The sequence below is a fragment of the Zophobas morio genome, unplaced genomic scaffold (assembly GCF_036711695.1).
Source record: "Zophobas morio isolate AGI-343-1 ecotype UQ-CSIRO unplaced genomic scaffold, CSIRO_AGI_Zmor_V1 ptg000012l, whole genome shotgun sequence".
Classification (NCBI taxonomy): domain Eukaryota; kingdom Metazoa; phylum Arthropoda; class Insecta; order Coleoptera; family Tenebrionidae; genus Zophobas; species Zophobas morio.
Genome location: NW_026972117.1, coordinates 6,981,184 through 7,008,386, shown reverse-complemented (window position 1 = coordinate 7,008,386; position 27,203 = coordinate 6,981,184). Strand labels below are relative to the sequence as shown.

The following is a 27,203-nucleotide window of genomic DNA, read 5'->3' as shown; positions in this document are numbered from 1 at the left end:
ATCCAAAAATTTTCAAAAATAAGAAAAGGGAAACAAAAGTTAAATTGAAACTTTCAAAAATCGAAAAATTGTAAAATCGAAACATTGCAAAATAAAAAAATCGAAAAAGTGATAAAAAATTGAAAAATTGAAAATCAAGAGATCGAAGATTAAAGAAAAAATGAAAAATCGAGCAACTGAGAAATCCAAAAATACAAAATTATAAAATTTAAAGATTAAAATGGCGCCAAATTGAAAGATCGAGAAAACGAAAAATTGTAAAAAAGTAAAATTGAAACATTCAATAATCGAAAAATTGAAAACTTGAATATCGAAAAATTTTACAATTGAAAAAGTGAACATTTAAAAACTCAAAAAATTGTAGGAATAAAAATCAGAAAATTAAATATTAAAAACTGAAGAACCAAAAAACTGAAAAATCGAAAACCGAAAATAAGAAGAAGATTGAAAAATTCAAAAGTCAAGTAACTGAAAAATTAAGAAAATGAAAAATTGTAAAATTATATCATTGTAAAATTGAAAAATCAAAATTTCAAAAATTTGACAATTAAAAAGTTTTAAAATTTGAGAATTGAGATATTTTAAAATTGAAAAATCGAAAAAATTAAAAATTGAAAAACTGAAAACTCAAACGATTGAAAAAATAAAAACCGAAAAATTAGAACTGAAAATCTTCTGAAACAAAAATAAAAAATTAAAAAATTTGAAAATCAAGAAATCGAAGAAATGAATAATTAAAAACCGAGAAATGAAACACGGAATAAATGAGAAATCCAAAAAGAAGTCAAGAAATTGAGAAATTAAAAAAACGAAAAGTTGTAAAATTAATAAAACATTGCAAAACCTAAATTTGGGAATCGAAAAGTTTTAAAATTGAAAAATGGAAAAATCGATTGAAAAAGTGATGAAAAAATCGAAAAACTGAAAATCAAGATATTGAAGAAGTGAATAATTTAATCAAAAAATCCTGCAATTAAGAAATCACAAAAATTATAAATTGAAAGATTGAGAAAATGAAAAATTGTACAAAAGCAAAATTAAAACATTCAAAACCGAAAAATCGAACCACTGCAAAATTGACTATTGAAAAATTTTAAAATTGAAAAATCAAAAAGTTTTAAAAATTTCAGAATAGAAGGTTTAAATTTAAAAAATCGAAAAATTTTAAAATTGAGAAATTGAAAACTCAAAAGACTGAAGAAATAAAAATCCGAAGATTAAAAAGCTGAAAAACTGCAAAAACAAAATCGAAAAACTGAAAAAAAAAATCTGAAAATTTGAAAGTCAAGAAATCGAATAAATCATAACTAAAAATCGAGAAATGAAAAACCGAATAATTGAGAAACCCAAAAATTACAAAATTGAAAAATTGAGTCGAGAAATTGAAAAATTATGACAAAGAAAAATTATAAAATTGAGATACCAAAACAAAAAATTGTTCAAAATTAAAAAATTGAGAATTCGAAAACTGAAAAATCGATAAATTTAAAAATTAAAAAACCGAAAACTTGAAAACTTCTAGAAAAAATCGGAAAAATAAAAATTGAAAAATTGCAAAAATAAAAGTTGGAAAACTGAGAGACCAAAAAATAGAAAAACTGAAAAAAAAAAATGAGAAATTGCAAGATCAAGAAATCAAAACGCGAACAATTAATAATCGACAAATGAAAAATTGTCTAATTAAGAAATCCGACAGTTGCAAAATTGCAGAAGTTTGGAAAAAATATAAAATTAAAAACCGAAAAATTGCAAAACTTAAAAATCAAAAAAATTTTAAAATCGAAAAACTGAAAATCAAGAAGTCAAAAAAGTAAAAAATGAAAAATCGGTGATTAAACAATTGAAAAATTGAAAATCAAGATATCGAAGAAGTGTACAGTTAAAGAAAAAATGAAAAATCGGACAACTGAGATTAAATTATAAAATTTAAAAATTAAAATGGCGCCAAATTGAAAGATAGAGAAAACGAAAAGTTGTAAAATAGTAAAATTGAAACATTTAATAATAAAAAATCGAAACATTGCAAAATTGAATATCGAAAAATTTTTAAATTGAAAAAGTGAAAATTTAAAAACTCAAAAAATTGTAGCAATAAAAATCAGAAAATTAAATTAAAAAAATGCAAACATAAATATCGAAAAACTGAAAAATCGAAAACCAAAAGAAAAAAATGTCAAAAAATTGAAAAAAAGAACAATTAAAATCGAGAAATGACAAAACGAATAATTGAGAACTCCAAAAATTACAAAATTATAAAATTTAAAAATTAAAATGGCTCCAAATTGAAAGATCGAGAAGGCGAAAAATTGTAAAAAAGTAAAATTGAAACGAAACATTGCAAAATTGAATATCGAAAAATTTTAAAATTGAAAAAGTGAAAATTTAAAAACTCAATAAATTAGAAAATTACATATTAAAAACTGAAGAACCAAAAACTGAAAAATCGAAAACCGAAAAAAAGAAGAATTCAAAAGTCAAGTAATTGAAAAATTAAGAAAATGAAAAATTGTAAAATTAAAACATTATAAAATTGAAAAATCAAAGTTTTAAAAATTTGAGAATTAAAAAGTTTTAAAATTTGAGAATTGAGAAATTTTAAAATTGAAAAATCGAAAAATTAAAACTGAAAACCTTCAAAAACAAAAAATAGAAAAACTGAAACAAAAATAAAAAATTCAAAAATTTGAAAATCAAGAAATCGAAGAAATGAGTAATTAAAAACGAGAAATGAAAAACCGAATAAATGAGAAATCGAAAAATTACAAAATTGGAAAATTGAAAAGTCGAGAAATTGAAAAATTAAGAAATCGAAAAGTTATAAAATTAATAAAACATCGCAAAATCGAAATTTGGGAATAGAAAAGTTTTAAAATTGAAAAATCGAAAAATCGACTGAAAAAGTAGTCAAAAAATTGAAAAACTGAAAATCAAGAGATTGAAGAAGGGAACAATTTAACCAAGAAATGAAAAATCCGGCAATTGAGAAATCCAAAAATCACAGAATTATAAATGTTAAAAATTAAATGGGCAAGAAAACGAAAAATTGTAAAAATTTTAAAACTGAAAAATCAAAATTTAAAAGCTCAAAAGATTGAGGAAATAAAAATCAGAAAATTTAATATTATAAACAATGCAAACATAAATACCGAAAAACTGAAAAAATGACCAATTAAAAATCGAAAAATGACAAAACGAATAATTATTGAGAAATCTAAAAACTGTAGAAAAATTGAAAAGTCAAGGAATTGAAAAATTAGGAATACAAAAAATTGTAAAATTAAATCATCGCAAAAGCGAAAAATTGAAAAATCGAAAAGTTTTAAAATTTGAGAATTGAAGTTTTAAATTTGAAAAATCGAAAAATTTTAAAATTGAGAAAATAAAAACAAAAAATTGAGGAAACCAAAATCGGAAAATTAAAACTGAAAAACTGCAAAAACAAAAAATAGAAATTAAAAATCGAGACATAAAAAACGAAAATGAGAAACCCAAAAATTCCAAAATTGAAAAATTGAGCCAAGAAATTAAAAAATTAAGAAAAGGAGAAATTGTACAATTAAGACACCAAAATAAAAAATTGTAAATTGAAACGTTCAAAATTCAAAAACTGCGAATTCGAAAATTCAAAAATCGAAAAATGAAAAAATTTAAAAATCGAAAAATTGAAAACTCGAAAGATTGGAAAAAATGGGAAAATTAAAAATTGGAAAATTGCAAAAATAAAAAATTGGAAAACTGAAAGATTAAAATTTAAAAACTGAAAGATTAAAATTTAAAAACTGAAAGATTAAAATTTAAAAACTGAAAAAAAATATATATATTGAAAACCTAAGAAAACGAAAAACCAAAAAATTTTAAAATTAGAAACCCAAAAAATTGAAGAAATAAAAATGGTAAAATAAAAACTGAAAAACTACAAAAACAAAAAATAGAAAAATAAAAAAATCAAGAAATCGAAAAAATTAACAATTAAAAATCGGGAAATGAAGACTGATTAAGTGAGAAACCCAAAAATTACAAAATTGAAGTCAAGAAATTGAACAATTAAGAAAAAGAGAAATTGTAAAATTGAGACTGAAAAATTGTAGGATTCAGGAACATTCAGAATTCAGAAATTAAAAAATTAAAAAACTACAACTATATAAAAATTGCAAAACTGAAACATGAATAAACTGAAAAAAAATGGAAAATTGAAAAATAAAAAAATTGAGAACATCAAAAAACAATTAAAAATCGAGAAATGGAAGGTCGTGTAATTGAGAAATTCAATATTACAAAATTGCAAAATTTAAAAATTAAAGTCAAGAAACTGAAAAATTAAGAAAATCGTAAAATTTAAAAATTGAAATATCGACAAATTTGAAAATTGAAAAACTGAAAATGAAAAGTTTGGAGAAAATCGAAAAATTGCAAGAATGAAAAAGTGAAAATGAAGAGGTAAAGAACGTGAAAAATGAAAAAACAGAAATGAAAAATCGAGCAACTGAGAAATCCAAAAAATTACACAATTACTAAATTTATAAATTAAAAAGGCAAAAAATCGAAAAAATAAGAACCGAGAAACGAAAACAAAATTGAAACATTAAAAAATCAAAAAATTGTAAAATCGAAATATTGCAAAATTGGTAAATTAAAAAGTCAAAAAATTTAAAAATTTAAGATTCCAAAATGAAACGGAAAATTAAAAATTGAATAATTGCAAAAATAAAAAATGGAGAAACTTCAAAAATCGAAAAACTGAAAATCAAGAAGTCAAAAAGTGAAGAATAGAAGAACGAAAAATTAAAAACTGAGCAACTGTGAAATCCAAAAAATTACAAAATTGCTAAATTTATAAGTTAAGAAGTCCAGAAAACGAAAAAATAAGAAAAGAGAAACAAGTTAAATTAAAACATTCAAAAATCTAAAAATTCTAAAATCGGTAAATTAAAAAATCAAAAAATTGAAAAATTTAAAATTCGAAAAACTGGAAAATCGAAAATTTTAAAATTTTAAACTAAAACCTGGAAAATGGAATTCTGAAAAAATTGCAGAAACAAAAAACGGAAAATTAAAAACTGAAAGATTCAAAATCCAAAAATTCTAGAATTAAACAGTGTTTTCCACATTTTTCGCGAAAAATTTTCAAAATTTTGAATACTATTTAAGGTTTTTTGTACAAAATCCGTCTAGATGGCAACGCTGTTAAATGACACTTGACATTTGCGGGAAATTCAATTTCGAATTCAACCGGAGGATCTTTTAACCAGTAAATCAAAATATGTCACCCTGAGATTTTAAAATACTGTTTCAGATTTTGTATTTTGGACAGTGAATTACTATTTTACCATTTTAATTACGTTGTAGCAATCGGTTGTTAATAAAGTTCCAATTAAATATATTTGTAGTTAGCATATTTTGCGTTGCATAAGTAATTTTTTAATTTTTTGTGTTTTATACTATTTATTTTATTGCGTGTATTACTGGTTGCATGAAATACACATGAATTTTTAGGCAAGATAAAATTAAATAAAAAACATTTTAGTTTTGAGTCATCCACACAACTTCTGAAACCATATAATTTTGAAAAATTTTTATAGTGTGACGTCACTGATTACTTGCAAACTTTAGTTTAAGATTATCACGAAGAGATTGATTAGAATTTGTCGACTCATTCTCTCCCAAAAAATGATAATTTATTAAATTATATTATTAGTCTTCTTGACAAAATTTTGAGGTGACGTCACCATGTTTTTGAACGTAATTAAATTAATAAACAAATTTTGGTTGGCGTTTTCCTATCCACATGTCAAACACACTGTTATTATCAATTTTCCGGTATAAATAAATCATTGTTTTGAAAGATAAAAATTTCCAATAGGGAAAACTGATAAAAAATTATAACAGCAATGACATAATTGACCAGACTAAGCTGATGGCAACTTGCATTTTATCGTTTTTATGACATTAAAGTGGCACTCCTTTTTACAATCAATAGCAGAAAAATATAATAAAAATTTTCACTAAACAAACAACGAAAAAACGTCCAATTAAATTTTAGTTCCAAAATTCCCACCACCCCTAATAAACCAAAAATTACGCATCAATCAATATCCCCGGCGCTAAATTTATCAATTCTGCGGCACTTTTCACCTTAATATAGTTAATCAATAATGATGCATGACAACAATCGTTTAGTTAGACACTATTTATTTTGTCAAATGTCGTAAGTCATCATGTTCACCCTCCCGCCGCTCCCGCCCAAGGACTACGTCCTCAAGGACGTCAACCAGAACCAGCGCTCCGTCCAGGAGTTCACCCCCATCGCGCTCCCCCGAATCACCCAGAGCAACCTCCTGAAATACTGCGCCCCCATCGACTACCAAGAAAACGAGAAACTCTCCGACCTGAAAATCGACCACTCGGTCAACCCCCAGCTCCTGGAGCGATGGACCGACAACGTGAGGGCCTACTGGGTGGACAAGCCCGGCAAGAACGACTACTTCCTGCACGACATCTTCAAGAAGTACAGCGTGGAGGTGGTGCCGAGCTACGACGACAGGTTCAAGCACAACGGTGAGTCGCGAAATTAGACAGTTTTAAATAAAAAAAATAATCAGAGCGGGTTTTTTATCGGTCTTTCATTTACGAGCTGGACTGCATGGAGGACGAACGGCTGAAGAAGTTGTACAAGAAGATGGACCGCGAGGAGAAGGAGGAGTTGGAGAAGTACAAAATCATCGAGGAGAAAAATACAAAGAACTTGGATGGTTCGCCCTGTAAGAGCGAGATTCCGTTTTGGTGGAGGCAGGAGGTGGGTGAAGAAGTGGGGGAAGACGTGGCTCCGAAGACGAAAGGGGTTGAGGTGAAGTATGACTATACGGGGATGCGGTGGCAGGAGGAACCGAGTTTGACGGAGTATGCTAAGATGGGTCCTTGCAAAAGGAGGGGCGAAATGGCCTTGTAAGTACTTCCAGGACTCAACACGTGTTTCTAGTACATAGTTAAATTATGCTTAATTTCGTTTTTAAATACATCAGTCGGTGAAAAAAACTGGTTTAGATAATAATTGCATGATGAAAAGTGTTATCTTGATTAAATAGGTTGCAGTATTTTGCACGATAATGGAGCAACTGGTAATAACCAGTTTCCGTGGCCAGGTGTAATTACGTAGTCAGTTTTATGACGCAGAAAGTGTGTTATCATTTTCGTCATTTTGTTATTTAAATTAGGCGAACAACACTGCGGTCGTCATTATTTAAAAATAGGCGATTTCTAAAGAAACATGAAACTGCAGAAATGAAAAATTGTAGTTTTATTTTCTGCAAAATTTGAAATTATTAAGTTTAGTCTAGTGAAGTAAAAATAATTACGAATATAATTTTATCGCCTAAATGATCTGCACTGGTTCTAAATTTACAGTTGTTGAGATAGATCTTCGGATGTGGGTAGACAATGGAAACACTGTTTTGCTCATTTTCCTCAAAAATATGAAGTCGTTAAATTCAGAGATGTTATAATTAAAAAAGTCTTTCGATTCTTCAATTGGAATGGTTTATTATTCCAATTTTTCCATTTTAAAATTTGTTGTTTTTTCAATTCTGAAATTTTTCATTTCTTTTAATATATTCTAAATTTGCGTTCCTTTTTTATTGTATTATCTTAAGTTTTACGTATGACTTTATTTGTTTTATTCTTAGGTTAGTTAAGTTATTTATCTAAAGTTTGCCAACTTTTTGTACTGTTATGTAATAAATTTATCTTATCTTATCTTATTATTAAAATCGTAAATTTGCAAAATTGAAACTTAATAACATATTAATCAAATTTTCAATTCTTAAAGTTCTCTATTTTTCGATGTTTCGATATTTCATTTTCAATTTGAGTTTTTAATGATGAGTTTGAATAGATTTGTTTTTTTTTGTTGAAATACTGAAAAATTCAGAAGTTGAAAAAGCGTAAACTAAAGAATGTAAGAACTGAAAACTCCATAAAAAAAGATTAAAATCGAAAACCAAAAAATCGAAAAGTAGAATAATATACATATTTATAAGACTGAAAAATTGGTCTAAAGAGTTTAGACAGTACTTCCCTCGCTGTCGGAAACTTGACGACTGCATGCCTATTGTGTTTTTTTCTCATTACATTTTTGTAGTGGGAATTTAAAAAAAATTGCGATGACGTCATCAACATTTTTGCAAGGACACGTATATCAGTTGGGATAGATGTAGTGTAATACTAAGAATAAAATTATTGTATTCCCAAATTTTCGGGAAAATGAATTGGGTCGTTTTGAATATTGATTTTTTATAATCAATAAAATAACGAAACAATTTACTCACGTATACGGCAACTGAAAATCGTTTATGTATAAACATTCTTAATTTAAGATGACAAGCGTAACAGCATACGTGCATGAGAGTCAAACAGAGAAACTGTAAACAAAACGACCATCGGTTTTATTGCTTCGACTTCCGCTTATTATATAAAACATTGGGTTTTATTTTAATTCTTGACGGTGAAATTCACAATTGGTTGATTATAAACATGTCTATTTCACATTCGCGGAACCAAGTGAGCGCATAAAACAAATGCAGGTCTGTAATGTTAAAGTCGATGTAAATAAGCGTGCTACCCTTATGTTTCAACCGAGTTTTTCCTTTAACAAATTTTGTGTCTACCAAATTGGGTTGGTTGGGGTGTAATACTAATAATAAGTGTTGCCTTTAATTTAATCAATAAAATAAATTGACTTCATTAATTTTTTTGAACTACCTCTTAAGAAAATCTAAAAAATATGAATGGAATGATAAATCACAAGTACAAACTCATCATATTTTTTGCATTTTAGATAGGATTTATTCAGCAAAATTTAAGGGTGACGTCATCAATTTTTTTAGGAGGGAGGAACAAATACATTTTGAACAAAAGTTTACCATGCTTATAATAACTTTAAAATATTCCCAAGATTTCAAAGCATTCGGTTTTGTAATTCCTGATTAAATCGATAAAATAAATTCACGCCTTCATTAATTTTTTTGAGTCACCCTGCATATGCAAATCCAAAAATATGAATGGAATGATAAATCACAAGTACAGACTCATCATATTTTGTACATTTTAGATACGATTTATTCGGCAAACTTTTGAGCTGACGTCATCAGTTTTTTGTAGAAGATAACCAAATATATTTTGACTAAACATTTATTATGCTCTTTATGACCTTAAAACATCTGCAAGATTTCAGAGCATTCGGTTTTGTAGTTCCTGATTAAATCAATAAAATATATTTACGCATTCATTAATTTTTTTGAGTCACCCTGTATATGCAAATCCAAAAAATATGAATGGAGTGATAAATTACAAGTACAGACTCATCATATTTTTACAGTTTGGATAGGATTTATTCGGCAAACTTTCGAGCTGACGTCATCAATTTTTTGGAGGGGATAAGCAAATATATTTTGACTAAACATTTATTATGCTCTTTATAACCTTAAAACATCTGCAAGATTTCAAAGCATTCGGTTTTGTAGTTTCTGAGTAAATCAGTAAAATAAATTTACGCATTCATTAATTTTTTTGAGTCACCCTGTATATGCAAATCCAAAAAATATGAATGGAGTGATAGATCACAAGTACAGACTCATCATATTTTGTACATTTTAGATATGATTTATTCCACAAACTTTTGAGCTGACGTCATCAAGTTTTTGGAGGGGATAAGCAAATATTTTTTGACTAAAGATTTATGATGCTCTTTATAGCCTTAAAACATCTCCAACATTTCAAAGCATTCTGGTTAGCAGATTAAAAATTAAATTTCAAAATGTTGTTTTATAATTTTGATTTTTTTTCCAAAAATCTGGACGTTTCGGGTGAAAAGTCGATTCAGAGTTGTAAACTACATGTGTAGGACTATGTTATTTTATACAATTGAAAACCCATTTACTATGTACAATTTTGAAGTGACGTCATCGCATTAGTGGTGGGGATGATTATACAAATTTTGGTTAGCGTTTTACCATCTACATGATATTCTTAATATAAGTACAAAATTTCACAACAATCGGTCGAGTACTTTCGGAGATTATCTGTCTAATAAAAATCCGGGACGGCAGACGGACGGACAGACGGACGGACAGACGGACAGACGGACAGACGGACAGACAGACGGAAATGGGAGACCTATTTCTTCGTCTTCTAGGGGTCATGAAAGATCGAGAAAACGTAAAAGTAGAGAGTCGACCGACGGACTCGATTACAATACTTCCTTTGCTTACGCTCGGGAAGTAAAAATTGGACAATCAATTAAAAAGTCAGTGCCAATTTCGATTCTTTGGAACTTTTTGATTTTTTAATTTCTCAGTCATCAATTTTTCAATGATTCAACGACTTTGGAATTTTCGATTTTTCAATGTTTCCTTTTTTCGTTTTTGACTTAAAATAAATGTTCTTTTTGATGAAAAAATTAAAAATAAATCGAATAATGCAAAATATTAAAAAATCCAAAAATGGAAGTAGTTAATCATATAACTGAAAAATTGACTAATCTAAAAATTCAAAAAGCTTCAAGTTTCTTTATTTTTCATTTATTAGTTTTTCCATGATGTTTTAATTTTTTAATTTTGCAATTTTTGGTTTTTTCAGTATCAAAATTTTTTCATTTTTTCTATTTTTCAGTTTTTGATTTTTCAATTGACCGATTTTTTCAATTTTTCGAGTCTTCATTTTAGTTTTTCGATTTATTAACATTGGAATTTTTGATATTTTTCAATGTTTTTTTTTGTTTTTGAGTTTACATAAATTGTTCTTTTTCACGAAAAAATGAAAAATTAAAAGTCGAACAATCCAAATGTTGAAAGATCGAAAAATTAAAAATGTTATAATATTAGAAACTCAAAAAATTGTATAATCTAAAAATTAAAAGATCGAAAAATGGAAGTCTTTAATCATAAGATTGAAAAATTGACTATTCTAAAAATTCAAAAAAGTTTCAAGTTTCTTTATTTTTCATTTATCAGTTTTTCGATAATTTTTCAATTTTTCAATTTTACAATTTTGGTTTTTCAATATCCAAATATTTTGTTTTTCGTGCTTTCAATTTATCGATTTTTAAATTTCTCTATTCTTAAATTTTTTGATTTTTCAATGATTAATTTACAATTTTGAAATTTTTCATTTGCTTATTTATTAGATTTTTCAATTTTCCGATTCTGTGGAATTTTTTAATTTATACTTCCTCGATTTTTCATTTATCAATGATTCAATGTTACGACTTTTGTGTTTTCAATTTCTAGATATTTTTGTTTTTCGTTTTGTCCATTTTTCGATTTTTCACTTATTGATATTTCAGTTTTTTGTCCGATTTTAAATGTTTCTACATTTTCAATTTTTAGATCTTTCATTTGAGATTTTCGATTTTTTAACTCTCGAATTTTTAATTTTACTATTTTTTTGTTTTTGAGTTTAAATAAATTGGTCCTTTTGATGAAAAAATGAAAAATTAAAAGTCGATCTATTCAAGAGTTGAAAAATCTAAAAACTAAAAAATCATCAATTTTTCGATAATATTTCAATTTTTCAATTTTTACAATTTTTGGTTTTTCAATATCTAATTATTTTTGTTTTTCGGTTTTTCAATTTTTCAATTTTTCGAATTTTCAGTTTTTGATTTTTCATTTGTCCGATTTTTAAATTTCACAATTTTTCCGACTCTTCGTTTTTTCAATTCTGAAATTTTCCATTTTCTTGTTTATTACAATTTTGCATCATTTGATTTTTAAAATATAAGTTCAATAAGATTTGTTCTTTATGTCGAAAAAAATGAGAAATTCAAAATCGAGAAATTTTTGATTTTTCAATTCCCCGATTTTTTTTTTCATCAATTTTTCAATGGTTTTAATATTCCAGTTTTTTCCATTTTATAATTTTTTGTTTTTTCGGTTTTTGTTCTATTAATTTTTGATTTTTCGTTTTTTGGTTTTTCAGTTTTTGATTTTTCAGTTGTCCGGTTTTTAAATTTCTCTACTTTTTCAATTTCAATTTTGCAATTTTTCGTTTTCTCAGTTATCCGATTTTTCAGTTATTTTATTTTTCATTTTCTAGATTTTTTGATTTTTCATTGTTGTACAATTTCACCAGTTTCGAATAAATGTGTTCCCTTTATTGAATAATTTCAAAAATCGATAAATTGAAAGATTCAAAATCGGAAATTTGCAAAATCGAAAAATTTTGAAGCTGAAAATGGAAAAACTAAAAAAATTGATAAGAATGGAAACACAAAAAATTTTAAAATCGATAAATCTAAAAAAAAAACGAAAAATGGACTAATTTAAACATGAAATTGAAGAATCTAAAATTAAAAAAATCAGTGCCAGTTTGGATTTTTCAATTTCTCTTTTGTTATCAACTAATTTTTCGATGTTTCAGTATTGGACTTTTAGGCTTTTACAACTTTTTGTTTTTTCAATTTTCGTTTTGTTTGATTTTTCAAATTCTCTATTTTTCAATTTTGTATCATTTAATTTTTAAAATATCAGTTTAATAAAACTTGTTCTTTTTGTTGAAAAATTTAAAATCAAAAATTTCTGAATTTAAAAATTCAAAAAATTAAAACTATGTTATAATACCTACTGGAAATTCAAAAAATCACAGTCAAAAAATCGTAAAATCACAAACTAAGAAATCGAAATATCAGATAATTTAATCATAAAATTGGAAAATTGCCTAATTTCTTAGACATTCAGAAAGTGGGAGCCAATTTCGTTATTTCAGTTTCGGAATTTTTTGATTTTTCAATTTCCGGATTTTTTGTTCATCGGTTTTTCGATGGTTTATTATTTAAATTTTTCCAATTTCAAGTTTGTTGTTTTTTCGATTTCTAGATATTTTTGTTGTTATTTTTTCAATTTTTGATTTTTCAATTTTAAATTTTTTATAGTTTGGTTTCTTTAACGTTTTGATTTTTCAGTGTTTGTTTTTCCAATTTTAAAATTTTTCATTTTTTTAATTGTCCAATTTTTCGGTTTTTCAATTCTTTTTGTTGGAAAAATGATAAATTTAATCAAGAATTTGAAACATTAAAAATCGAAAAATTACAAAATCGAAAACTTAATAAAATATTAATGCAGTAATAAAACATCAAAAAAGGAATAATTTAATCTAAAAATTGAGGAATATAAAATTCAAAAAGTCGGTGTCAATTTCAGTTTTTCAATTATGCAATTTTTCAAATTTTCAATTCTTGATTTCCTGTTCACTTAAATTTCTCTATTTTTCGATTTTTCGATATATCATTTTCAATTTGAGTTTTTAATGGGTTTTTTGAAAAATCGAAAACTAGAGAATATTAAAGTATGTGTATTGAAAACGCAGCAAAAAAATTTTAAAATCGAAAAATTCAATTATAATTGGAATAATGTATTCAAAAAAATCGGTACCAATTCCGATTCTTTGGAACTTTTTGATTTTTTGATTTCTCGATTTTTCAATGATTCAATGTTAGGATTTTTCCATTTTACAATTTCTAGATATTTTTGTTTCTCGTTTTGTCAATTTTTCGATTTTCCAGTTTTTTAATGTTTCAATTTTTCAATTTTGCAAGTTTTGATTTTTTCAATATCTAAATATTTTTGTTTTTCATTTTTTCGTTTTTCAGTTTTACCATTTTTTAGTTTTCGATTTTTCAACTGTCCAATTTTAAAATTTCTCTATTTTTTCAATTTCTCGAGCCTTCATTTCAGATATTTCAATTTTTAAATTTTGTTTACAATTTTTGATTTTTCTATGATTCATTTTTTCAATTTTGAAATTTTTCATTTTTGTATCATTTAATTTTTAAAATATCAGGTTAATAGAATTTGTTCTTTTTGTTGAAGAAATAAGAAATTCAAAATCGAGAATTTGAAAAATTAAAAATCAAAAAAGTCACAAGTTAAAAATTCGAAAAATATTTTTTTTATAGTACTGTAAACTTAAAAAATCACAGTCAAAAAAAATATAAAATATCGGATAACTTAATCATAAAATTGGAAAATTTTGAATTTTCAATTTCCTCATTTTTTGTTCATCAATGTTTCAGTGGTTTAATATTTCAATTTCTCGATTTTAAATTTCTCTGGTTTTTAATTTTTTGTTCTATAAATTTTTTTGAGTTTTCAGTTGTTCGATTTTTAAATTTCCCTATTTTTTTCAATTTTTGAACCTTTGATTTCAGATGTTTCAATTTTTTAATTCTGAGACAAGATGAGACAGCAATGCTTCGAATTTTCAAAATATCAGTTTCAATAATTTTTTTTTGTTGAAAAATTGAAAAATTCGAAATCGAGAACTTGCAAAATTAAAAATAGAAAACTTGTAAAATTGAAGAACTCAGAAGCTGAAAAATTAAAAAATGTTACAATATTGAAACCTCAAAAAATTTAAACGAAAAAAAAAGTGAAATCGAAAACTGGAATAATTTAAAAACTGAAAAATTTAAAAAGTCAAAAATCCATCACAAATTGCGGAAATAACTGACTAATGTTCGTAAATAAACCGCCCGGAAAAGAATTTTTATTAAGTGATGATTTTAATTTCCGGAAATTTCAACCATTGACTGTTGCGTTCTGTTTGAAGTGTAACTATGGAAATAATGACTAAAATAATTCCCAGTCCAGGATCTCTAGAAGGGGAACTAACTGTCTAAGCTCCCTCTTCCCCCTTTGCCCTTTTCCAGGGTCGGCAAGCCCTTCCGCAGCGAGGCCTGCAACTGGTACTACAGCCACTATCCTCCCCCCAACATCCGCTTCGTCCACAAAAGATTCACCTAACACCAACAATGATAAATAAAAAATTCCCTAGCACCACCTTTGTTTCACTCACTGACATTTCAACCCCAAACTAAATTAAAATGTCAAAATAGCTCCAAAATTATCCGTAAATTATGGAAAAATTAGCAACCGAAAACCTCTTCCTCCTCGAATTCCTCGTCGACGATGTCAAGATGGACGGCCGCTGCGACTGCGACACCCCTCCAGGCGAGCACTGCGTCTCCTTCCAGTTCTTAGACAACGACCCTCTGGAGGTATGCGAGGCGGACTTCTCTCCAGCCCGCAAATACGGCAGGGAAGAGAACATCAAAAGCGGTAAATCGTGCCTGTTTTCTTTGACACCGGAGCAAGTACAGAAGGCCTTGGAGGTCTTCGACGTCATGATCACCGTGTTCAAGAAGATGCAACCTGGATGGCTCCCGGAGAAGATCTGCATAGGCTCGGCGTTGGTGTCCATCGCAAATTTGTTCGTGGAGTTGATCCGGTGCGTGGAGCTGCAGGCGGAGCAAGGACCCTCGGCGAAGACACTGAAGGACACCTTCAAGCTGCTGGACTCGGTGGGGACTTGTGTGGGGAAAGTGAGCATCTATGTGAGGATGTCGTGCTTCGGGAAGTTGATAGTAACACAGTTTCAGGTAGGAACTGTGATCGAATTTTAAAGGTCCCCATTTTTATTTCTCTCGACAGATGAACCTCCAGGACCAGTCCGTCCTTTTCAAGGACAAAGGTGGCCAGTCCTTGTACCGGTACAAGAAGGCCAAAAAGGAGTCCGAGCAAGTATGTACCCCATATTCCCCAGCGGCTGTAGCTTCAGCGTCGCCCGCTCCCGTTGGCGGCGACTCGTCCCCCGTTGGCGGCGACGCTGGTCAGGACTTCCAAATGGGGGCGAATTTCAACCAGCCGCCTCAAATGTCCCAGATGTACCCACCCCCGAACCTGAACTGTCCCAACGTGCCGTGCTTTCCGGGAGACCCGGGCATGTATGGTTCCCCGTTCCAAGATATGGGTATGGGAATGGGTGGCATGGGAGGCATGAGTGCTATGGGGGGCATGGGAGGTATGGGTATGGGCATGGGGATGATGCCCCCTCCGAATTCCCCCCAGTCTGGCACCTTCGGCTCCCCATCCGCCGCCCTCCCGTGCAGCGAGTGTACCATGATGATGAACATGCCACCCATGGGGGGACCGATGGGGGGACCCATGGGCGGGTCCCAACAGCCCCCATGTCTGGCCCCAGGTAACTCCCAAATGCTCACACCTTGTGAGGAGTGCGGCACACTTCTGCCCCCACAATTCAAATCAGACGTGATGAACTGCCCCAGTTTGCCGCCTCCAGACCCCCCTGGAAACTACCAAGAGATCGGGGCAAGCATGGGCGGAAACGCCCTCACAATTAGGGTGCACAAAGACAAGAATAAAATCGAACAGGTAAATAGCAAATCTGGGAGTATTTTTCTCCCTACTTGTGTCTTCTAGGTGGAGTGTGACTCCGTTGGTGGTGGCAGTGGAGGCAGCTGCTGCTGCTCCCCCGGGAACATCGGCGTCCGACGTCCCAAAAAAGACGTCCCTTGTCCCGCCACGCCCACCCAGGCCTACGATATGCGTCCCGGTGTGCAACAAGGGGACAAGAACCTCCCTTTCTCCTTCAAGATGGGAGGGGCGGGTTGCGCTCCCGATAACAACGTCGTCGTCAACCCCCCCGTGTGCACCAGACCCGACGGCACGAAGTTTACCGAAATTACGGACCCGAACAAGGAGATGTTCGTGTTGAGGATAGGTAAGAAGAGCGAGGGGGTGCAGAAGAAAGCGAACTTGGAGTTGGAGCTGTGTACGCCAAGAGGGCCAGAATTGAAGCCCATTCCGAAGAAGGAGACGAGGGATAGTCAGTACGACCCTGCGGACTGTAAAGCGGAGACAGAGAAGGGTGGGAAAGGGAAGAAGGGGAAAGGCGACAAAGGAGGGAAAAAAGGGAAAGGAGGAAAAGGGAAGAAAGGGAAGAAGAAATGATTGGGTGGCCGGACTTGATTTAGTGACTTAGTTTGAGTGGTGGTAATAAGTTGTTGGGGTTGAGTTTGTGTTTGTTCGTTTGTTTGTTCTTTGTGTAATTTAAGAATAAATTTGAGAGTAGTCTACATTTTTTTAAATAATTAGTGGTTGTTGTTGGGATTCGTTGTATCATTGTATCAAAAATTAAGGAAAATTATTTATGATGTGGTTAAATTTAAAGAATAAGTGAAGTTTTTGTAATAAATTGTTTACTGAAAGCGTAAGAAAGATTCCTGGACTAATATTTTGTGTATAAGTTGATAAACAATAAATCTAGTGCCGCTTTTGAATCTTCGAAAAGATAATTACATCATTGCTAAAGAAAGTAAAAGGAAAAGGTCGAAGGGGGAATCTGTGTGGAACTCCGAATATTATTTTTCGGTTAAAACGATTTCCCGACAGTGCAATTATAAAGAAAAATCAACTCAAACGACTATATATAAATCGCATACATGCTTCAGTTTAAGTAAAAGTATATAGAATTAGAAGGAATAACTGATAATGAATTATAATAGAGAAGCATTTCACTTAACAAGAAACTAGACATTTAGAAACAAGAATTATACCGACATGGTTACCCACAGTACCCACAAGTAAATTAAATGACTCATTTTCACGTAATCGATTAAATTAATTTGTTCATAAATTTTAATAAAGATAAATAAATAAATAAATCTTATTTATATTATTTAAAAATTGTTGTGATCACTAATGTCTGAAGGACTGCAACATCCTGAACGTGCCCTGTTTTGTCCTTCCACGTCGTTGAAAGAATCTCTTGTGTTCTATTTTCCGTTGAATTTGAAAGAATCCCGTTGTTTTATCCTTCGATGAAGTTGAAAGAGTCTCAGAGAAGAGACTTCCGGTGTTTTATTTTCCGATCATGTTGGAAGGATCTTAGGGGCTGTTGGTGTTTTATTATCCCATAAGGTTAAAATAATCTCAGAGGCTCTTGTTGTTTTACTTTCCGATGAGGTTGACAAAATTTCGGGGTTTCCTGATGTTTTATCCTTCGTTGAGGTTGAAAGTGTCTTAGGACCCTCAGGTGTTTTATTTTCCGATAAAGTTGAAAGAATCTCAGGGCTCCTGGTGTTTTATTTTTCGATGAGTTTGAAAGAATTTCAGACCCTTCTGGTGTTCGATTTTCCGATAAGGTTGGAAGAGTTTCAGGGGATCCTGGTGTTTTATCCTTAAGAGTCTCAAGGGTTCCTGGTGTTTTATTTTTCGATAAAGTTTAAAGAATTTCGGGTGGCTCTGGTGTTTCATTTGTTTTATGTTTAAAGAATCTCGGGAGCTCTCGATGGTTTATTCTTCGATGAGGTTGAAAAAGTCTCAGGAGCTTCTGGTGTTTTATTTTCCCATAAGATAGAAAAAATCTCAGGACCGCCATGTTTGTTATTTTTCGATGAGGTTTAAAGAGTCTCGGAGGTTATTTTATTTCCCGATGAGGTTGAAATAATGTCTGGGGCTTCTGGTATATTATCGTTCGATGAAGTTGAAGAAATCTCAGGGGCTTCTGGCGTTTTATTTTCCGATGAGATTGAAAGAATTTCAGGGGCTTCAGGGATTTTCTTTTTTGAAGAGGTTAAAAGAATCTCGGAGGCTCCTGGTGTTTTATTTTTCAATGAGGTTAAAAGAATCTCAGAGGCCCCTAGTGTTTTATTTTTCAGTTGAAAGAATCTCGGGGGCTTCTGGTGTTTTCCGATGAAGTTGAAAGAATCTCGGGAGTTCCAAGTGTTTTATACTTCAATAAGGTTGAAACTGTCTCAGGGGCTTCTGGTGTTTTATTTTCCGATGAGTTTAAAAGAATGTCAGAGGCCCCTAGTGTTTTATTTTTCAGTGAGATTGAAAGAATCTCGGGGGCTTCTGGTGTGTTATTCTTTGATGAGGTTGAAAGAGTGTCAGGGGCTTCTGGTGTTCTATGCTTCGATGAGGTTGAAAGTGTCTTAGGAGCATCTGGTGTTTCATTTTTCGGTGAGGTTGAAAGAATCTCGGGGGTTCCTGGTGTTTCATTTTTCGGTGAGGTTGAAAGAATCTCAGGGGTTCCTGGTGTTTTATTCTTAGATGAGGTTGAAAGAGTGTCAGGGGCTTCTGGTGTTTTATTTTCCGATAAAGTTAAACGAATCTCAGAGACCATTGGTGTTTTATTTTTCAGCGAGATTGAAAGAATCTCCGGGGCTTCTGGTGTTTTCCAATGAGGGTGAAAGAATCTCGGGAGTTTCAAGTGTTTTATCTTTCAATGAGGTTGAAAGTGTCTCAGGGGCTTCTGGTGTTTTATCCTGCGATGAAACTGAAAGTCTCTGGGGCTTCTGGTGTTTAATTTTCCGATGAGGCTGAAAGAATCTCGGGGGTTCCTGGTGTTTTATTCTTTGATGAGGTTGAAAGAGTGTCAGGGGCTTCTGGTGTTCTATGCTTCGATGAGGTTGAAAGTGTCTTAGGAGCTTCTGGTGTTTCATTTTTCGGTGAGGTTGAAAGAATCTCGGGGGTTCCTGGTGTTTCATTTTTCGGTGAGGTTGAAAGAATCTCAGGGGTTCCTCGTGTTTTATTCTTCGATGAGGTCGAAGGAGTGTCAAGGGCTTCCGGTGTTTTATTTTCCGATGAGGTTGAAAGAATCTCGGGGGTTCCTGGTGTTTTATTCTTTGATGAGGTTGAAAGTGTTTAAAGGACTTCTGGTGTTTTCCGATAAGGTTGAAAGAATCTCGGGAGTTCCAAGTGTTTTATCCTTCAATGAGGTTGAAAGTGTCTCAGAGGCTTCTGGTGTTTTATCCTTCGATGAGGTTGAATGTATCTCAGGGACTTCAGGTGTTTTATTTTCCGATGAGGTTGAAAGAATCTCGATGATTCCTGGTGTTTTATTCTTCGATGAGGTTGAAAGAGTGTCAGAGGCTTCTGGTGTTTTATTTTCCGATAAAGTTAAACGAATCTCAGAGACCCCTGGTGTTTTATTTTTCAGCGAGATTGAAAGAATCTCCGGGGCTTCTGGTGTTTTCCGATGAGGGTGAAAGAATCTCGGGAGTTCCAAGTGTTTCATCTTTCAATGAGGTTGAAAGTGTTCAGGGGCTTCTGGTGTTTTATCCTGCGATGAAACTGAAAGTCTCTGGGGCTTCTGGTGTTTAATTTTCCGATGAGGCTGAAAGAATCTCGGGGGTTCCTGGTGTTTTATTCTTTGATGAGGTTGAAAGAGTGTCAGGGGCTTCTGGTGTTCTATGCTTCGATGAGGTTGAAAGTGTCTTAGGAGCTTCTGGTGTTTCATTTTTCGATGAGGTTGAAAGAATCTCGGGGGTTCCTGGTGTTTTATTCTTCGATGAGGTTGAAAGAGTGTCAGGGGCTTCTGGTGTTTTTTTTTCCGATAAAGTTGAGGAATCTCAGAGACCCCTGGTGTTTTATTTTTCAGCAAGGTTGAAAGAATCTCCGGGGCTTCTGGTGTTTTATCCTTCGATGAGGTTGAAAGTGTCTGAAGGGCTTCTGATGTTTTCCGATGAGGTTGAAAGAGTTCCAAGTGTTTTATCTTTCAATGAGGTTGAAAGTGTGTCAGGGGCTTCTGGTGTTTTATCCTGCGATGAGACTGAAAGTGTCTCAGGGGCTTCTGGTGTTTTATTTTACGATGAGGCTGAAAGAATCTCGGGGGTTTCTGATGTTTTATTCTTTGATGAGGTTGAAAGAGTGTCAGGGGCTTCTGATGTTTTATGCTTCGATGAGGTTGAAAGTGTCTTAGGAGCTTCTGGTGTTTCATTTTTCGGTGAGGTTGAAAGAATCTCGGGGGTTCTTGGTGTTTTATTCTTTGATGAGGTTGAAAGAGTGTCAGGGGCTTCTGATGTTTTATGCTTCGATGAGGTTGAAAGTGTCTCAGGAGCTTCTGGGGTTTTATTTTCCGATAAGGTTGAAAGAATCTCGGGGGTTCCAGGTGTTTTATTCTTAGATGAGGTTGAAAGTGTCTCAGGAGCTTCTGGGGTTTTATTTTCTGATAAGTTTGAAAGAATCTCGGGGGTTCCAGGTGTTTTATTCTTAGATGATGTTGAAAGATTATCAGGGGTTTCTGGTGTTTTATTTTCCGATGAGGCTGAAAGAATCTCTGGGGCTTCAGGTGTTTTATTTTCCGATGAGGTTGAAAGAATCTCGGGGGCTTCTGGTGTTTTATCCTTCGATGAGGTTGAAAGAATCTCGAGAGTTTCAAGTGTTTTATCTTTAAATGAGCTTGAAAGTGTCTCAGGGGCTTCTGGTGTTTTATCCTTCGATGAGGTTGAAAGTGTCTCAGGAGCTTCTGGTGTTTTATTTTCCGATAAGGTTGAAAGAATCTCGGGGGTTCCAGGTGTTTTATTCTTAGATGAGGTTGAAAAAATCTCAAGTTCTTGTGGTGTTTTATTCTTCGATGAGGTTGAAGCTGTCTCAGAGGCTTCAGGTGTTTTGTTTTCCGACAAGGTTGAAAGAATTTCAGAGGCACCTGGTGTTTTATTTTTCAGGCAGGTTGAAAGAATCTCGGGGGATTCTGGTGTTTTATCCCTCGATGAGGTTGAAAGTGTCTGAAGGGTTTTTGGTGTTTTTTTTTCCGATGAGGTTGAAAGAATCTCGGGAGTTAAAGGTGCTTTATCATTCAATGAGGTTGAAAATGTCTCAGGAGCTTCTGGTGTTCTATCCTTCGATGAGGTTGAAAGTGTCTCAAGAGCTTCTGGTGTTTTATTTTCCGATGAGGTTGAAATAATCTCGGGGGCCCTGGTGTTTTATCCTTCCATGAGGTTGAAAGTGTCTCAGGGGCTTCTGGTGTTTTACTTTTCGATGAGTTTGAAAGAATCTTGGGAGTTCCAAGTGTTTTATCCATCAATGAACTTGAAAGTGTCTCAGAGTTTATGGTGTTTTATCTTTCGATGAGGTTGAAAGTGTCTCAGGAGGTTCTGGTGTTTTACTTTTCGATGAGTTTGAAAGAATCTTGGGAGTTCCAAGTGTTTTATCCATCAATGAACTTGAAAGTGTCTCAGAGGCTTCTGGTGTTTTATCTTTCGATGAGGTTGAAAGTGTCTCAGGAGGTTCTGGTGTTTAATTTTCCGATGAGGTTGAAAGAATCTCGGGGGCTCCTGGTCATTTATCCCTCCATGAGATTAAAAAAATCTCAGGGGCTTCTGGTGTTTGATCCTTCGATGAGGTTGAAAGTGTCTCAGGGGCTTCTGGTCTTTTATTTTCCGATGATGTCGAAAGAATCTCGGGGGTTCCTGGTGTTTTATTCTTCGATGAGGTTGAAAGAGTGTCAGGGGCTTCTGGTGTTTATGTTGAAAGTGTCTGAAGGGCTCCTGGTGTTTCATCCCTCGATGAGCTTGAACGAATCTCAGAGGTTTCTGCTGTTTTATTTTCCGATGAGGTTGAAGGAATCTCAGAAGTTCTTGGTCTCTATCCTTCGATGAGGTTGAAAGATTCTCGCGGGCTTCTGGTCTTTTATCTTTTGATGAGGTTGAAAGAGTATCAGAGGTTTCTGCTGTTTTATTCTCCCATGAGGTTGAAAGAATCTTGGAGGTTTCTGGTGTTTTATTTTCCGATGAGGTTGAAAGAATCTCGGGGGCTCCTGCTGTTTTATTCTTCGATTAGATTGAGACGATCTCAGAGGCTCCTAGTGGTTTATTTTTCCATGAGGTTGAAAGCTCTTGGAGGCTTCTGGTGTTTTATTTTCCCATGAGTTTGAAAGAATCTCAGGAGCTCCTTGTGTTTTATTTTTCGATGAGGTTGAAAGAATCTCTGGGGCTTCAGGTGTTTTATTTTCCGATGAAGTTGATAGAATTTTTGGAATCTTTGCTTTTATTTTTAAAATCTATGGAAAAATTTTGGGGTTCCAAGTGAATCATTCTTCGATGAAATTAAAAAAAGCTCGGTTTTATAAAAATCATTGATTCAAAGTACTAAATTTTCAGAAAAATGGGTTAGGGCTTGCTGGATTTGATCAATAAAATAGACTAGCTTGTTCATTAATTTTTTGAGTCACCCTGTATAAGTCATTATAAAAACAATGAATGCATTGATGAACCACAAGCATGGAGCCGTTATATTTTGTTTATTTTAGATAGGATTCATTGGAGAAAATTTTAAGATGACGCAACAATTTTATGAGAGGGCGTAAAACGATGCAAAATTTCGGAGCATTCGGATTTATAGTTTCAAAATCAAATTTTCAAATGTTGTCAGCAATTTTGATTTTTTTTACAAGAATCTGGGCCCGCTTGAAATCTGTGTTGTGTTACATCATTTTTTCGCCGTTTCAGTACGATAAAAATTGTTTGAAAATTTTCAACTTCAATAGTTTCAAAGAAATCTGGTTGAAATGTGCGCAGTGCCACTTTCTTTTGAATGGATGATTTAATAATCCCTCTATTTTTAGCACACCGCATGTTGATTATCCAAAAAAAAAAACACTCTCTAATTAACTTTTGCAGTTTAATGACACACCACCCAACAACGCCGGACTTCTCCGAAATTCCACCAAAGCGCGTAAGTCATACACAACATTAACCAAAATTTATGTATTCCTCCCAAATTAAAGACCCATCCTGGAACGTAAACCGCGCTTCCAGAAATAACCTCAACAAATGAGGCAGCGCGTACAAGAAAAACCCGCGCCTAAATTAAATGCCACCACTGCAAAAATAGCCGAAGGCTAGCCGTCCCTAAAAACGCATAAAAAAATGCGGAAAAGCAGGACCAGGACAACAAAAGAGTAAAAGAAAAGGCAGGCGCCCATGGGTGGGGGGCCCGCGCATGTCCATACCTCTTCCCGCGCAATATAACATGAATCATGGTGCCCAAGTTACCAGTAAAGTTCGTCGGCTTGTGAGGTTCAGTGCTCCAGAACCGTGTTCTATTCAAATACAATTCAATGGTATGAGCCACATTTTCGCTACTTTCCTTCGAGTTGAATAAATCGCAGCGGGCTTCGCTTTTTTTCGGCCAATCGCGCCCGATTTTAGCGGGTTATTCGCCACGTGGTGCGTTGTCGCCGTAATACCCCGGTGTGTTACATCAGCTTTCGGACCGGACACCCGAGGGTGTTATTACATCAGCTTTTTCAGGCGAGCTTTAGCACTAGCTTTCGAGGGATTTTTCGCTTCTAGCACGTGGCGGCGTCCAAAATTAGTCAGACGGTAGAAAATTATTTTTAATCAGTCGGTTATTTCAGCGGTGGCTCCAGGTGGGCGACTTTCCCCAAAAACAGCCACGCAGTAAATTTAATTATGCGCTTTTAATACCGCTATCACTACGTCAGAGCCGTATCAAGTGTTTCCGGCAAACCGCCACATGGTTGCGATGAAACCAATACCGCTACGGCCATGGGAAAAATATTGATTCCGGTCGTATTTTCGCGGGTTCCACGTGCGGTAACGCGGTTTTTATAGCACACGGGAAACGTGAGATTGACGTTTGTGCAGGCCATGCATGGACGGGTGATTGAAATTGAAGCGGATTGTTTGTGTGGGCTTCTGGACATCGTTTCGAGTGTTTTATCGATTGGAAATGAGTGCGGAGGTGTTTTACCGCGAAAATACACGGGAAATTGATGAATGGTGGAATGATGCAACATTCGTACTACTGTGGTGGGTCGTAGTGGAAGCGCTATATTCTGGTCGCATGCTTGTTTATTGATATGGTAATCGAGCCGGTAGATTGGTGGGAGATTAAATATTTGAATTTTAAATTGTCTGAAATTTGGGAGGCATTGTTCGGACTGAGGATGATGCAATGCGAGGAGGAGGTTGAGTACCTGGCGGAGTCGAGACAAAAGGAAGGTCCTTTAGTATTATTTTTTTATTTCTACAGTTGATAGTTCTTAAATGTCAAATTGAAATATTAATAATCTAGCGTTTAATTAAAATGAAAAAAATAATTGGCATTCATTTGTGTTCAAAATTTAAAAAACGAACTTTCTCTTCGAGGAAGGAAATTGCAGGCAAACATCCAATAGTTTTGGCACCTAGTTTTTTTTCAATGTTGACTACACAGTCAAGGTTAAGTGAATGCGGCTATTTTGGCATAGAAAAAAAAGTTGCGCTTAAATTAGGTACTTAAGTATTTTTTTTCGCGGCAATAAAGTGGGTTTATTGGTTTTGGAACGATTTTGAAAAAAAATAGAAAGATGTATTTTTAAATAATATTTATGAAGTGAATGTTTCTGGAAGGTGAAACGTCTTGTTGCATATTTAATTGTGTTAATAAAATGATCCAATAAAGTGCTAATAAAATATCGTTAGAGCTGGTTCGATAATTATTAAATAAATCAAAAATACGAAAACTCAAAAAACACATTTCAAATTTGACGACTCATACATAATCCCGGGGATCAGATAGAGGATTCTGGTTTTCACGATTCGATTTCTTGAAGTTTTTTTTACTCGTTCGGGTTGATTTTCAGAGCAAATTCTACACCAGTTTGGAATCGACAGGTGGTTTAGCGAGATAGCTTGAAGTGGCGCAAATCCCAGCCTTCTCAAGAAACAAATTTCAAAATTTTTTAGCCGGATTGGTAGATTTTCAGGCCGAATTTTGGGCCCGTTTATTTTCGATGTCGATAGTTAAAAATTCAACAGATCTTATAAGTCTGAATTGCAAACGTTTAAATTTATTGGAAACTGATGTCATCTGACTATTTTCTCGGATGAATGGTATTTAAATTTTAAAAATTAACACAGTCCTGAACTTGTGGATCCGTGTTGAATTTTTATCCTAGAGTTCGAGATTTTTTGGAAAAAAAAAATGGTTAACAATTTTTCGATATTTCAGTTTTGGTATTTTATTCAATTAATTTTTAATTTCTCGATTTTCAGTTTTTCGATGATTCAATTGTTCGATATTTCAGTGTTGGAGTTTCATTTTTTTCAACTTTAAAATTTTTCGATTTTTCAATTTTTGATGTTTCTAAATTTTCGATGTCTCAATTTCTCGATTAATCGAATTTTTGATTTTTCAACTTTTCTAATTTTTCCCATTTCTCAATTTCACGACGCTTCATTTCTTCACTTCTCAGTATCTCAATTTTTCTATTTTTTAATTCTTCAATTTTTCGATGTTTCAGTTCTCGATTTTTCCATTTTTCGATGTTTCAGATTTCCGATGTTTCAGTTCAAGATTCTGCAGTTCTTCGTTTCTTTCGATCTTGTCATTTTTCGACCTTTAATTTTTCGATTTTTCAATTTTCGACGTTTCTAAATTTTCAATTCTTCGATTTCTCAATTTCTTGATTAATCGATTTTTCAATTTCTCCATTTTTCGACGGTTCCACTTTCCGATTTTTTGATTTTCCCAATTCTTTTTGTATCTCGAATTTTCAATGTTCCCATTTCTCGACTTCTCAGTTTTTCGATTTTTCTGTTTTCCAATTTTTCGATTTTCCAGGTTTTTGATTTTTCGATTATTTCATCTTTCTATATTTCCTCAATCATTCAATTTTTCCATATTTCAATTTTGATATTTATCAATACATGTTTCTATTCTTCAATTTTTTGATTTTTCGATTTCTCAATTTCTCGACTTTTCAGTGGTTTCATTTCTTGACTTCTCAATACATATCTATATTTTCAATTTTTCAATTTTTTGATTCTTCAAATTTTTGATTTCTCGGTTTTTTCATTTTTCAATTTCTCAGTTTTCCGATTCTTCAATTTTTTGACTTTTAATTTTTCGATTTTTTAATTTCTCCATTTTTCGACGTTTCTACTTTTCGAGTTTTTGATTTTCTCATTTCCCGACTTCTCGATATCTTAATTTTTCGATTTTTCCGTTTTCCAATTCTTTAATTTTTGGATTTTTCAGGTCTTTGATTTTTCAATTTTCGTATTTGAAATTTTCAATTTTTCGATTCTTCTATTTTTTTTCGATATTTTAGTTTTGGGATTTTTCAATATTCCAATTATTCAATTTTTTGACTTTTTGATTGTTTCTTCAGTTTCTCCATTTTTCCACGTTTCCACTTTTCGACTTTTTGATTTTTCCATTTCTCGGTTTCTCGACTTTTCAATGTTTCCATTCTTGACTACCCAATATCTCCATTTTCAATTTTTCTGTTTTTCAATTCTTCAATTTTTTGATTCTTGAAATTCTTGATTTTTCTATTTTTTCATTTTTCGATTTCTCAGTTTTCCGATGTTTCAGTTCAAGGTTCTTGAGTTTTTGTTTTTTCAAATTTGTCATTTTTCGATTTCTCAGTTTTCCAACTTTTAATTTTCGACGTTTATAAATTTCCGATTTTACAATTTCTCAATAATCGATTTTTCAAAATTTCTCCATTTTTCGGCGTGTATTTCATTCTTCTATCTTTCTTCAATCATTCAATTTTTCGATATTTCAATTTTGATCTTTTTCAATATTTCTGTTCTTCAATTTTTTGATTTTTCGATT

At 32.3% G+C, this 27,203-nt stretch overlaps 3 protein-coding genes across 4 annotated transcripts in view; all 3 read left to right on the top strand.

Moving 5' to 3' along the window:
• The first annotated feature begins 6,146 nt into the window (after window positions 1-6,146).
• LOC135127699 (uncharacterized) lies at window positions 6,147-14,897 on the top strand. 2 transcript variants are annotated; one of them, XM_064054258.1, is made up of 3 exons: window positions 6,147-6,555; window positions 6,600-6,942; window positions 14,670-14,897. In XM_064054258.1, the coding sequence occupies exons 1-3, from the start codon at window positions 6,216-6,218 to the stop codon at window positions 14,809-14,811; spliced, it is 825 nt and encodes a 274-aa protein (XP_063910328.1). In that variant the 5' UTR covers window positions 6,147-6,215; the 3' UTR covers window positions 14,812-14,897. The 2 variants fall into 2 exon arrangements, with proteins under 2 accessions (XP_063910328.1, XP_063910329.1); XM_064054259.1 differs by having other exon boundaries at window positions 14,699-14,882.
• On the top strand, window positions 14,813-16,924 carry LOC135128302 (uncharacterized). The gene is made up of 3 exons (XM_064055212.1): window positions 14,813-15,427; window positions 15,480-16,220; window positions 16,269-16,924. The coding sequence occupies exons 1-3, from the start codon at window positions 14,906-14,908 to the stop codon at window positions 16,797-16,799; spliced, it is 1,794 nt and encodes a 597-aa protein (XP_063911282.1). The 5' UTR covers window positions 14,813-14,905; the 3' UTR covers window positions 16,800-16,924.
• A 6,691-nt stretch (window positions 16,925-23,615) lies between these two features.
• The window catches only part of LOC135127698 (proton-coupled amino acid transporter-like protein pathetic), a 50,528-nt gene continuing 46,940 nt past the window's right edge, over window positions 23,616-27,203 (top strand). The window contains exon 1 of the mRNA XM_064054256.1: window positions 23,616-23,694. The gene's annotated coding sequence lies outside the window, so the exon portion shown is untranslated. The remainder of the gene's footprint in view (window positions 23,695-27,203) is intronic.

Excerpts from the sequence above, each read along its gene's own strand:
- LOC135127699 (XM_064054258.1), top strand. The coding sequence starts at position 6,216 with ATGTTCACCCTCCCGCCGCTCCCGCCCAAGGACTACGTCCTCAAGGAC. Across the intron at positions 6,556-6,599 it reads CGACAGGTTCAAGCACAACG|AGCGGGTTTTTTATCGGTCT; the intron begins GTGAGTCGCGAA and ends AAAAATAATCAG. Across the intron at positions 6,943-14,669 it reads AGGAGGGGCGAAATGGCCTT|CTCCCTCTTCCCCCTTTGCC; the intron begins GTAAGTACTTCC and ends TAACTGTCTAAG.
- LOC135128302 (XM_064055212.1), top strand. The coding sequence starts at position 14,906 with ATGGAAAAATTAGCAACCGAAAACCTCTTCCTCCTCGAATTCCTCGTC. Across the intron at positions 15,428-15,479 it reads TGATAGTAACACAGTTTCAG|ATGAACCTCCAGGACCAGTC; the intron begins GTAGGAACTGTG and ends TTCTCTCGACAG. Across the intron at positions 16,221-16,268 it reads ACAAGAATAAAATCGAACAG|GTGGAGTGTGACTCCGTTGG; the intron begins GTAAATAGCAAA and ends TGTGTCTTCTAG.